The 13,927-nt window shown below is 37.4% G+C and overlaps 1 protein-coding gene across 6 annotated transcripts in view; it reads right to left on the reverse strand.

Moving 5' to 3' along the window:
* Positions 1-13,927, reverse strand: part of kiaa0825 (KIAA0825 ortholog) — a 121,423-nt gene that overhangs the window by 30,410 nt on the left and 77,086 nt on the right. For 5 of the 6 annotated variants that reach the window (XM_020706008.2, XM_020706007.2, XM_020706006.2 and 2 more), the window contains exon 23: positions 5,465-5,615. The exons of the other annotated variant lie outside the window; for it this stretch is intronic. In XM_020706008.2, coding sequence (XP_020561667.1) covers positions 5,465-5,615 — 151 coding nt within the window. The remainder of the gene's footprint in view (positions 1-5,464; positions 5,616-13,927) is intronic. 6 annotated transcript variants of the gene reach the window in all.

The following is a 13,927-nucleotide window of genomic DNA, read 5'->3' on the forward strand; positions in this document are numbered from 1 at the left end:
AAGAAGCACCCCTCCCCCTTTGACACTTAATTGGAAATGCCTTATCGCTGACTCATGTGAACAAGCACCTGATGAAATCCAAAACGGCTTTTTGCAATTTTATGAAAATACACTAATTTCTAATCGTTTTAAGAAAAAATAAAAACTTCAAGAGTGAAACGGAGACTAACAAGCAACAGAGACTAGGGAGACTAACTCTTCGATTTAACCTGCTCACAATTGACACTTCCGCACAGTGCTTTGCTGTTATTCAACAAACATTGCAACAAGGCCGAAAAAGTCGAACAAAACATGCATCTTTTTTGTGTGCATTGTGTCATTTGTGAAGTGTGTCGTGTAAGTCATTTAGCTCTAAAAACAAATATGATGACTGTCCCCCGTGCGCGCTTGCCGTCAGCTGCGTGCACTAATGTACCGTCATACCAGCGAGCGTGAAAAAACAAGTTTTGGCTGACCTCAACCACTGATTAAACCCAACAAGCCGTACAAATCAGCATTTACTGAAGAGCCGACCGAAAATTACTCATCACTGCATCTCCTAGCACGTAGTCGGGCAATCAAATCAAAATGCAGCCTAATTTGACAGTTGCTATGAGAGTGACCTCAACATAATGTGAATAACAACCTTTTATAAGAAGTAGAATTGAGACTAATTCCACATAGCTTGTCACATCTGACGTTGGACCTTCAGGTTCGGGGGAAGGGTTAGTGCCATATGCTCAGTATATGACAGCTACATATTAACAGTGTGACAACAGAAGTGCATACTTCTCATGGGATTGTGAGTGTATGCATTTGTGGGGATGGCAGATGTTGCAGGCTGAGGTCTGGTGCAGATGGCACAGAGGACACTTGCCAGTGCTCTTGCTCCTCTAACAGCACCCTTACACACTGCCACCGCACTTTGGCTTACAATACAGGAAGGGGCAAGCTGTGCAAACTGGGAAACAAATGGGCAATTAATCAAGTCAATTATTAAATAACAACTTAACTCAAATTTTTCTAAGAATTTGTTCACAGTGCTTGGCTTTCATGAAAGTTCTTAATCAATTGTTCAGTTGCAATCCCTGAGTCAGTACTCATGATCTGTTTTGCTTTCAGCAGCTAGGATCAACATTTCAAGAAAGGTAATGTAACTTCAGTTCTTAACATATACACCACTCATCTGATACTCTTGTTTATACCATGTGAATGGTATGGGCCATGTGAATAACTGTCTCGATTGGATACTGGGAGTGGACTAAGTAAGGGTTAAAGGCCGACGAAGTGTGCAGTATTACTTTTTAACGCACGGCGTGGAAGCTTGAACCGTCCGACGCGAAGTGCGTTAAAAAGTACTAACGCACATTTCGAAGGCCATTAACCCGCTTATACCATGGTCACTTACAAAAGCAATACATATTAACCAGTTTTTAGTCCTTAATGCTTGTTTTTTATTTTTATTTGGATGCGCCGCATCACGTAACAAATAGTCCGCGTTGTGCCGCACAAGCGCTGCAGTCAAGATTTGGCGAGATATATATGCTGATCTTTCCAATGGGTTGAATAAAGCATCAGTTCAGAGAGAAAGTTCACCTCTTACCGCTTACCGTTTTTGTCTAAATGATGAAGCAAAAGGTTGTTTTAAATAAGCCGGCGCAGTGTTACGAAACATTTAAGCTAGGTGACTGGAACTTCTTTTTTCACCGTGCGGTTATCACGTTTTAATGCACATCCAGCAGCCAATTAGAATCGAGTATTCACCCTGACAATGGTTTAAAAAGGGTTATACGTCGGACGGTTCTGGCTTCCACGGCGTTTGTTAAGAAGTAATACAGTGATCCCTCGCTATAACGCGGTTTACTTTTCACGGTTTCGCTACTTCACGGATTTGCATTGTGCATTATGTTCTGCATTCTGATTGGCTAAAAAGTCACTCCACTTCTTCTTTACCTGTGCGTCAATAACGTTGCAGTTTAATATGTACACGTACGTAAAACAGCTTGCCAAATTTACATTACATACGTGCAAATTATCTTGCAATTTCGAGTTTCTCTAAAACCCATAGAAAAAAGAGCGACAACAACTGCCTATCACTATGTTCTTCCCACGAACAAACACACCTGCACCGCAGGCTTCAAAAGAAGAAAACACTGCAGAGCGGAGTCAGGATGCAGCGGCTCAGTCTGAAGAGCAGTGAAATACACCTGAGTCACTATTTGTCCCACTGTACTTGGTATTTTTTTCATAATCATTTTAAATTTTAATCCAATTACTCGGGTTGCGGTGGGCAGTGCTAATCTCCGCAATTTGAAGCTTTCTGTTCACATGGATGATTGAAATTATTATTTGACAGTAGAGTACAGAAGTTATTTGTGGAAAAAGAAATTTCTAAAGTACTTTTATTTGTGACACAAATGCTTGAGCCTGTAAAATGGTTCGTTCTTTCTTTTCAATGTATAATAGAGCAATTAATTGTATAATAATTGTAAAAAAAAATAAAGGTTTCTACTTCACGGATTTTGCCTATCATGGGGTCTTTTTGGAACGTAACCCCCGCGAAAAACAAGGGTTTACTGTAATGCACACTGTGTCGGACATTAACCCTTACATAATCCCCAGTGATAATGCACACCCAAAAAAGAAGTTACGGTCACATAGCTTAAATGTTCTGTATAACTGCGCTGGCTTCTTTAAAACAAACTTTTGCTTCATTATCTGGACAAAAACAAGCAATAGGAGGTGAACTTTCTCTCTGAACTGATGCTTTATCGTGACGATCAGCATAGATATCGCTTTGTTTTGCCGCTGCTGTCGAAGTTGGCCACATACCAAATAATCCGCTTTTTGTGAAAAAAGCAATCCAAACCGAAAAAATAACAAGAATAAAGTACTAAAAACTGATTGAATAATTATTTCTTTTGTAAGTGACCATGGTATAAGCGGGTTAATGGCCTTCGAAGTGTGCATTATCAGAAATTAACGCACTTCGCAGCAGCAACATGCGTTAATTTCGGATACTTTGTCTGCCATTATTCCTTACATGTACCATACAATTGCCGTCTACTCATCAGTTTCCTAAAACACCAATTTAATTGATCAATAATGTTTATTGCCTTTGTTTCCATTTGTTCATCACTTCCCAACAATTAAATGATCATGTTTTTCCTAAAAAACTTGCATGATTAACTGTGCTATGAAATTATTAACTCATGTTTGCTTTCCTTGCTTCTCTTCATTCTTTCTTTCATTTGTTACTAGGCAACCATTTATGAACCAAACTACCATGGCGTACTCGTTCGTTTCTTAAAAACACGACAGAAAAAAAAACTAATTATAAAAAAAAAGAGTTGCTAGTTCTGATATTGTTCCCTACCTAAGCCTTTTGTCACCTCACAGCAAAGTGTTACCCAGGCAGAAATTTCAAAGCAGTGTAACTTGACCCTCATGGATTATAGTTAGTCCCTATAAGTGACCAGAAAGATGCAACAGAGATAATAAGCTTAATATTTTTTCATATTCTGTGTGCTACAACTTTCAAATTTTGAACTGAACACCTTCTAGAAAATGTAAAAACCTGCATTTGATTGTTAAATAGGCTAAATTTTACCAAAGTAAAAAATATTAAACCCCCCCCCCCCCCTCAGAGTTCCTTTCAGCAACTTAATCCTTAAAAAAGTAACTAAAAGCTTTTCATTTTTAGAAACTGACTGAAAATGCGACAAATGGCTAAAAGTCTGTTAAGGGGAAAAAGGGGAGAAATCTTAAACAAAGAGGAAAAAAATAAATAAATTCAGAGCACTGAATGATTTGCACATTTACTTTGAGACTTGACCAAAAGAGCATATTTTAAGACGTCAAACTTTAAAGTTGTGCATTACAAAAATGTCAAATTTAATTGTCATCCCTGTTGGTAACAAAATGTAATTGTTTTGACATTTCTCACATAGTACAGAAATAAATTTAAAATAAAATGTTTCATTTAATCAGAGTGGCTAAAGCAAGAAACAGTAGCATTTCCCCCAAAGGTCATGTGAAAACCACAAACCCACAGAAAACTATCATTTCCTTCACTGCATACATTTTTGTTGTGTACATTTTATATACACACTATGCACACAAACTTGCATCTCACGAGGCATGAAGTCAATTCACAGCCAGAAAGAATTTGGAAAAGGAGTATCTTTGTAGCATCACATTCAAACACAGTACACCGACACACAGAAAGAGTGTATATAAAGGTGTCCTCTGGGGGATTAAAAAAAAAAAGCCTCAGGGGATTTGCCTTAGTGCAGAGTGCCACCTTGTTGTCAGGACTGCAATGACATGTTTCTTTCAAAGCCATTGCTGACACTCTCACAGGGAAGAAACAGACTCACAACAGTTTATCATCAGTGTGGCATGTGCGCAGATACATTCTATATTATCTATTAGGATTAAAAAGATGAATATCCCTCAGGCCTTTTCAGCTGCTAGCCGAAATCTAGCTTCGATATTATTTTTCTATTAAACTATCATTAGATGTGCTGTGCAATGTTTATCTATAAAAATATGAATCCAATTTAGGAAAAGCCTGTGAGTTCATAGGAATGCATATCATCAGGGAATCAGGCTCTATTTTAGTTGACTCAGCATTTATCCAGAACCAGGTCAAAGCTTTCCCCTCTCATTTGCATTTGGAGACATTCCAAATTAAGTATTGTTTTTTTTTTTTTTAATGCAGAAAAATATTGTTTTAATTGTAACTGTCTGGAATAGATCATTTGATGGGCACAAAAAATGGAACTGAACTCCAATGAAAATTAAACCTAAGATTAACTATGTTATAACTGTATTAATCAGGATACATATTTTAAATATAGGTACAAGCACAATCTCTTGTTTTATTTTTATGATACAAATTTATTATACAAACAGATAATATCTGTAATTAACATGTAAAAATAAATTTACATCAACGTGTTACAGATTTTTCTAAATCCAGCGTACTTTTTGAATGTTTTGCAATGCTTTATGAGAAAATAGAATGTAAGTAAATTAGTCCTAATGAAAAAAAATCTTAATGCATATAGAACTGAATGTAATTGAGAAAAAAATAGAAGTGACAAAAATAATGTTAGGAAGAATGACAGGAATTATTCCCATTGAGAACTTTCAATCCGTCTGCGTTGATGCTCTTATGCTCAGACACGGACACATGAGGTGCAACTTTTTTAGGAGTGTGCTGACCCTGCTCCAAGAGACGAGAGAGCAGCACTGTACAGGCAAACTGCCCGGACAGCAGTTTGCTGACACGTTAAAACAAAGACCAGTGGATGAGGTTTCCATTGCACCTGTGGGTTGTAATAAAGGCTGGGAAAACTCCTTCATCCACACACTCACAAACTCATCTGCACAAGCTGAAAACATGTTGTGTGCAAGCGTATGTGCTTATGCACACTGTACTTATTTTTTACACTCACGTGAGTGTGGGGTCCAAAAATACCTCATAGTGTCTTTTGTGGTATGCGCCGTCTTTCCTTCCAGCCACATATGTGGCCCCATGCATAAACAATGTGCCCTGAGAGACACTGCAGTGTGATACTATGGCCCTTGGCACAACTCCCATGAGCCTCTCTGTCCTCTCTAGGAGCACTCTGAAACGCAAGCACACACACAGACTTGATACAAATGAAAAAAAAAAAAAAAACAGAGCTGGAAAGAGAAACCGCTAAACAAAGGAGACTGCTTAAACGCATCCAAGCAACTTTCAAGACCATAAGCAAAGAGGCTGTGTGAGGTCCCACAGTGACATGTTTTAGGATACTAACAGTATATGCACATTGTACACATCAGCTTAAATAGAATGATAAAACACTGCTGATAGGTTCCTCCATGACAATAACAGCCATTTCAGATGCCAGATGTGGTTTTTATCAATGCATTGCATTGGGGGGACAAGTGAGCAATGCTGCAGACTTTACCACTGGTGGATGTTCTGTGGCTGAAACTTTAGATACAAGTAAAATGGGCACAAGAACATATGTTAACAATCGAACACATTTCTTCAATATTTTTGAGTCTGTAAGACCTATTAATTCAAATTCACTCAAATATTTTTTTGGGTCTCCTATCATATAGTGGAAAATTGCAGCATCAAAAAAGATGTGCATCTTAGCTGGAATCTTCATTTTAAGAAATATCTCATTCAGAATTGGTAACATGATTGTGAGAGTGAAAAACAGCAACCAAAATAACATTTTATTATTATTTAAAAAAAAAATATACAGAAACATGCAGTTGTGACACTGCACAATATTCATACTAAAAAACGTGTGGGTTTGATATGAGCACACACATTAAACAGACACTAATGCAAAGTGAATTCACAAGTGGGCATGATGAAATCAGCACTTTGGTTTTAAGTTAATGTATGACAAAATAAGGGCAACCAAGGTGAGGGCGAAACACATGGAGGTAAATTAGAAATGGAAATTTAAGAGGCAAGGGAGCTGGATGGAGAAGGGGGTGGAGGGCAGTGGGGGGGGGGGGGGTCAGAAAAGACAAAGTGAGACAGTTGAACAAAGAGGAATGTACTCAGCATTACGAAGGAGATAATTGAGATATCCAAGACTTGACAAAATGTGCTATTTCACTGATGCTGGAGCATAACACGGCAGAGGTAGAGGAGGAGAAGGGGAGGGGAGACGGGAAAGAGGGGATGAGGGAGAGAAGACGGAGAGAAAGAGGAAGGTCTAGAGGGAGGTGACAGTGGTGTATATGGCGGTGCTGCCTGTCTGACCTGATTGCAAATAAGTAAAGGTGCTTCGCCGTGCCCCCAGAAGTACTTCCTCGTGCACACAACTCCTTTATCTCACAAACACGCGGCTTTTCTCTCTAAGAAGACTGCTTAATGGTGACTACACAAACACCCAAACCAAAGCCGTGAGATATGCAAAAGTCTGAGCATCACTTTGTACCAAAGTACATGTAGGGATATGTGTAACCAGTGAGGAAGGAGGTGGAGTGTTGGAAGAGGGTTGCTTGGGTGAGCGAAGGGGAAAAGGGGAGGGGGAAGTAAGGGGGGGGGGGGGGGGGGGTAAGGAGGAAGGGGCAACAGTGGATTTCCGAGATGCATTTGCAATTTAAAACAAGGCTCGGTATAATGAAAATGTAAAGCAGTGGTTTTATTTTATTCAGTGTGGCAGGTTCAGATTCCCAGAGAAGCTCCACTCGAGCAATCAGTCCATTAATAATTGAATTTTGTTCAGCGGCCGTGCGCGCTTGTGTATGCGAGTAGATGAGTGTGAGAATACGTGCGTGCAGCGAGTACACATGCAAGTGTTAAAGCGAGTGCAACAACCCTCTCTTCTCTTTCCAGCTGCTGACCCTAATATGAAGCAGCCAATTAGAGATCTTCATTTAATTGCTGCTCCACACTGCTGTGCTCTTCTAAAGACAAGACATTGTGACAGTGGAGCAGGCCACACACACACACATTCATGAGTAAACATAGTTACGCCTGTTTCAAAGATGAAATATCTAACATTAATAATTTCAATATTCTGTTACAATGATGGCATTCGGTCATCCAAACCCTGCTCACTTCTTTATTAATGTTCCCTTATGCTGCACTCAGACATGTCTGTGAAATAATGAGGAAAACTAAAGTGGACTGTACGGCAAGTACCGGTAAAGTCGTAATACACTCACTGTTTCCTCACAACATGATGTCATATAATAATTCATGAAGCATAAACCGGCTTTGTTTTGGAAGAAAAACAGCTGTTGGAAAAAGTAGCTTGGGTAAATATTTGTACTCCATTTGCTACATTGTTTCTCTAAAAACACTTTTCTTTCAGGACCTTAATCCATCTCTCTAACCCAACCTGTTCTTATACTAAAAAATATTCTTACCATATTTATGGAGAGAAGTATGTAACTGCTTTAGGAATATCTTAATACATTTCTGCAAGAATCAGGCAGAAAAAAATATGTTTTCACAAATCAACTATTTTCCATTTTTGCACTTTTCACTATCAAAATCCAAACCACTGTATTGTGCTAAGTAGCAACATCCTTTAGGAGGTCTGGGTGCTGGTTCTAAGATATTCTTTGTTCTAAAGTACATAAGAAAATGTACTTCCACCCTAAAAATCCAGGACAACAACAGGAATATTTAAAATTTAAAAATGAATATGTTTCTTTCTTGTGTTTATGGCGAAGTATTAGGGCCACCACCCAAAGAAAAAAAAGTAAAAAACTACAATAAAGTCTTAAAATTATGAGAAAAACTCATATATTAACCAGAAAAAAGTTGCAACATTATGTGAAAAAAGTTGTAGTTTTATGAGGATAAATTTTTAAAACTATAAGAAAAGGTCACTATTTTTACGAGAATAAAATTATGAGAAACAAGTCGTAATTTTATGAAAATAAAGTTGTAAAACTATGAGAAAAAAGGGGGAAATATCATGAAAATAAAGTCGTAAAACTATGAGAAAAAAGTTTCCATTTTAATAGAATAAAATTATAAGAAAAAAGTCATAATTTTATGACAATTAATTTATACAAATATAAGATAAAAGTCATAATTTTACGAGTATAAAATTGTCAGAAAAAGTCATAATTTAAGTTTAGGTTTTATAGGCTTTAGTTCATCAAAGGAATCTATGTCCCATAATGCATTTGGACCTCTGCGGCAATACTGCCAGTGGCGTAAACAGTCCGCCCGCTGGAAAACTACTCCTTGTAGGTCAAGAATCTTCTTCTGGAGAGTTTCTTGCAAATTCTTCCTATTTATCCTTATTATAAGTCAATGTTGACTCACTTAAAGACTTTTTAGTATTTTCTAATTTGTGAAACCAAACTGAAGTAGCCGATTACGATGCTCTAAATCTCTCATTCTGAAACAAGATATTAGTTATTTTTTTGTTGCTGTTAATATTTTTCTTAGCAAATACACTTTTGAGTCATAAAGTTATAAAATTCTTATCATGAATTCTCAACTTATAACTCATTAAATTATAACTTTAGTATCGTAAAAATTGGATTTTTCACTTAACGAGTATATTCCTTTAACACCCTTGTGCTATCTTAGATGATCCCACCTTGCATTGACGTGTTATTCCTACCATGACAAAGGTGGATAAAGGTGGAAAGATTTCATGTAATCCATGGACACCAGTGAAGATCACAAATCATTGAAGAAAAAAGGTTCAGGGCACTGTCTAGTGGGTCTAGATGACCCAACTCCCAATGTTGAAGTGCCTAGGATAGCACAAGGGATAAATCTACAGTTTTTTTTATCATCATTTTATGACTTTATTCTCATAAAATGTTGACTTTTTGTCATACTTTTACTACTTTATTTTCGTATATAAATATTTTGTGTCATGACGGCCCTTATACGTTTCAGTATGATTTCAACAAAAAGAAAATGAAACTAAATTATACGTGGAAAAACTCCACAAAAATAACTTACAGTATGATCTTGGTTCTCTGTCCTGCATGGATCTTTGGTCACTGGCTGTTTTCTTCTTTTAATAAAAGTCTCTTTATCTGTCCTAAATGAGGTCTTTCTCACCCCTCTGTTTCTTCCTAGATACCAGAAAGTATCAAATTGGAAGTTATCTACATTGCAAAGGCCAAGCTGGCCTCTTCACTCTTAGCACTGTCACAACACAGAATTACAGCTGACAGCAGGACTTCACAGTGCACACAGACACACACTGATATGCAACATAAAGTCTCAATTGTGAGCACATTTTTAAGACTGCAGGAGTATTTCCCTATTCTTTGGCGACTGATTTGTTGGGCTGCATACAAAACAGGCCTAAACTGCTGAAAGTAGATGGGACTAGCGGAGGGATGTCTTCTTAAACTATCAACAGCAATATCCCAGAGCTAACGGGAAGAGTTAGCCTCTGTATAACACTTCCAAAGAGAGTGCCAGAGCCTCATCTTAGCCGTAAGGCCAGCAAATATGTTTGCATCTGTATGTGTGAATATGATTTTAAGCCGAGCTGGCAACTGTAATGCCTCTGCTAAAGTGGGGTTTGGATTCACACTTGCATGGTTATGACAGATACACACTGCTTGACATTACACTTGAGAATACAGAGAACCATCGCGTAGAACAACAAATCTAACACTTTGTCCACTTTGATCGACTACTCGAAAAACAAGACAGAGCCGGTTGGTGGGTGGGGTGGAGTTGGGTCCTGGAGTGGGCACTGGGGAGGTGAGGGGGTAAGAGTTTGGAGATGGGATTAGAGATAGGGTGCCCAGGGAAAATGCCCACTTCCCTCCCCTTTGGTAAGATGAAAGGAGGAGAGTAAAAGGAGAAACAAAACACACTAATCTTTCGACTTCACAGGATGCCACAAAGCATCATTTACGCGTTGGAGTTAACATTGAGGCACCAGGTTTCCTGATTTGCAGCGAACAGCCTTGTTCTAGATAGAGATATTCAGACTGTCAGTATAAACTGCTTCTGTTTTCGTTTTGCATTTATTTCAATGCCAGACTCAGGGCATAAATTTTTCATTACCTGCTAAGCTATGAATAAAAGATTAAAAAAGGAACTGAGAGGAGAGTGGAGGGAAGGGAGGGAGGGACATGGAGAGAAAAGGGGAAAAAGAAGGAGAGAAATAGAGAAGAAAAAGAGGGAGAGGTACAAAAAGTCTAACAGATGTGGCACATGCGGTGCAACGCATCAGCCCTGTGTGCATAGTGAGAAGGTCTCCTTTTCCCCTGTCTCTGTGCCCTCATCTGCCCAGCTCCCCCCACCCCTAATGCACCGCCATCCCAATATACCTTCTAGGAAGAGAGCAGTGGCTACAGTGCAGGGTAAAGATGCTATAATGAGCGTGAGGCAGAGGAGCATCTCACCTTGGCTTTTTATAGGATTACCTGAGAGGTGAACTCTCTGCTCTGTGAGAGGATTCATCAGTACATCCTCTTGCTCTCTCTCTGCCCTCAGCGGTCTTTGACAGGCAGGGCGAGAGTGAGATGTCGAAGAACTGCTGGAAAATTCTCTGCAACGCAAAGCTGACAGGTTCAGGTGTGGGTTAAAGAAAGGAGAAGAAAACTAGGATGGAGCGTACGACCAAAAACGGAAGGAGTGCATTTCTCTCCACATTGCTCTACATCCTTCCTCATATGGCCTATGAATGTTACATTTGCATAGACCTCACACCATTAGCTTCTTTCCAACCAGAGGACTGTGTGCCACCTTTATTACAAGTGACAGTATCGCTTGCATACAAAAAAAAATCCTTTGTTAGCATTACTTACATATAGAAGAAAATTACCAATAAAATAAGAAAATATGTACATTGAACTCTAGATATTAATAGAAATATTGTGTAAAATTAATGATATACAAGTTTATGCCAGTGTCAGAGTATAAATATCTCTAGTAGTTGCACCCGCGCATTTTTAATGAAATGAAATATGGCAGGTCCTCACACATCCCACTTTTTCCAACATGATATGGAAAGAAGTAAAAGTGAGCGGAGTTACACAGGAACATATGCTCCTCAAAGGAATGAACTTTCAAGAATCCTTCCATCAAAGCAGAAATGATGTCAAATGGTGAATTTCTCCTATGATGATTGGCTGCCGGTTAACATTCAGTATTAGTTTGCGTATACATTTATCTAAGAATACATATTTAAGTATCATCTGTGCTTTCTGACAAAAGAAATATACATAAACCAAGGACGATTGTATATATGGGAGAATACAGCAAGAGCGCAAACAGATTATGTTTAAGCAAACTTTCACTTTTCCAAGACTCAAGACAAAACTTGTACTTTATCTTTCTTCATATATATATATATATATATATTTATTTTTTACTGGCAGTTGTAGGCTTCCTATATTATGGGAAGTGACCTTGTGTACATATGCCGCAGAGTGCGCGTTGTAGCAGGCATGCACATGTGTGCCTATAGCGAGTCGTGCATAAACAAACACCTACGGCAGTTAAGTTACCTCTAGATGTTTTGGATGAAAGGAGGTAATAGGGAAAGAGTGTACTTTTTTTTTTTTAAATTAAAAAACTTTAAAAAAGCAAAGAAGGAAATAGTTGAAACATTGGGATTATGTTTGATTAAATAGCCTCATAGCCAAACGGGAGTTATATTTAGTTTTTGCAGCAACTAAATCCTCTGATGTTGGGCTTCAGTAAAGACAAGAAGTGAGCTGAACATTGCAAATAAAGCTGACCGTCCACAAAAAGCTCGCCAAGAAAAAGTGTTTTCAATAAGGGACCTCCCAGCAATTTCCCCTCGAAAATCTCTTATATAAATTATAATATGAACTGAAAGCAGTTTTCATCTCCATCTCCACAAACTTCCTTTACAATGCTTATTAAACAAAGTTTTAAGGAAAGAAGTGGTTTCCATAAACTCTACTTAAGTCAGAGTAGTGTCCATTTAGAATAAAATACTGTAATAATTGAGTTAAAAAACATTTGGTATTAGAGCTAGTCAAGTAGCAATAATTTAAACACAACATCTGATTTATTGGTTTTAAAACTTGAAGGCAGACAAAATCAAAGCATAAAACTCCCCAGATTTAAATTTAAAAAATGGAATTAACACCTCCTGCCAGCTACTTTCATTGTTTCTCACTGTACACATGGGTTGACAATAAACTTGATTCTTGTGAAAACACAAAGGCTTTCAATGATGCTTAAAATAAATTGTACAAGATAGAATTTGGATAGCTGCAGTCAAAAAGACATCATTTTCATAATACAACGTACCCAAATGAATGTTAAAAGTGGTATGTATAAAAAAAGTTACAATTAGGATTTTTTTTTTAAGTTGTTCAAAAATCTGATGAAATGTAACTTACTATCCTATTTATTATTCACGTCTGTTCAAAACAATGCAATTAAAAATAAGGTAAAATGATCAAACATAAAATGCTCTTAAGGGTTGACTGAAACAAACTTACTGAAAATACCACCAAAACTGTTTTTAAAGGTTTCATTTGAAAAAAATAATTGCTAAATTTCTATAACTACCGTACATTTTTTGGAAGGATTAGATTAGAAGAGATTGATAAAAAATCATGGATTAATTTTCCTTTATTAATTGAAGAGATGATTTTTAACTTAAAAAAAATACGACTTTCAGCATTTTGTTGTTGACTATAATCTCAATAAAATATCAAAGTTTACTAGAGGCTTTAGACAGACCAAAGCTGCTAAAGGTGGTTCTATAAAATATGTAATCATTAGCTTTCTACATAGATTTCTGCACTTTAAAAAAAAACATTTTAAACTTTAGGCCATATTGTATTGTTTATAGCTTTAAGATCAACATGTCAAATGTTATTGTTGGGTCTTAGGACATGTAAAATCAAAATGTACTCGTGTGTATTTGAAAATAAATCTGGACAATTGTGTTTGTGCAATAGGTCAAAAAGACATTTATTTTGATACACATACATGTAGATATATATATATATATATATTTTAAAGCCAAAGGGTTGTAGTATATGTAGGTGCAGGGTGAAATTCATCTCTTGTTGGAGTAAGGGTAATATATCCCACCAGGACCTGTGTTCCTCTTAGCAATTTAAAATAATTACTATGAGACTAGATGCTAGACATCAGCCCCAACCTGCTGCATTTAAATGAGCCTGTAAAAATGTGGGGGGTGTGCTTGACTGGATTTTAGTGTTACTTATTGAAATATGTGTTGGGAGCAGAATGTAATGACTCTCAAAGCCTCCTGAACTCCAGCCACGGTTTCCTTTAATGCTTCTGACAAGAAGTGGTGTGATTTTTTTTTTTACTGGAAGGGTCCTGAAAACAATTGCAGCTTTGTCAATAAGGTTTCATTGAAATCATTGGAGTTAGACTTGAGAGATCCACAACCAAAAGGTTAATTAAAATAAAGCAAAAAAAGAAAATCATTAGCTCTACTCAAAACTAACAAGGTGTCCTTTG

This window comes from Oryzias latipes, chromosome 9, assembly GCF_002234675.1.
Source record: "Oryzias latipes chromosome 9, ASM223467v1".
NCBI lineage: Eukaryota > Metazoa > Chordata > Actinopteri > Beloniformes > Adrianichthyidae > Oryzias > Oryzias latipes.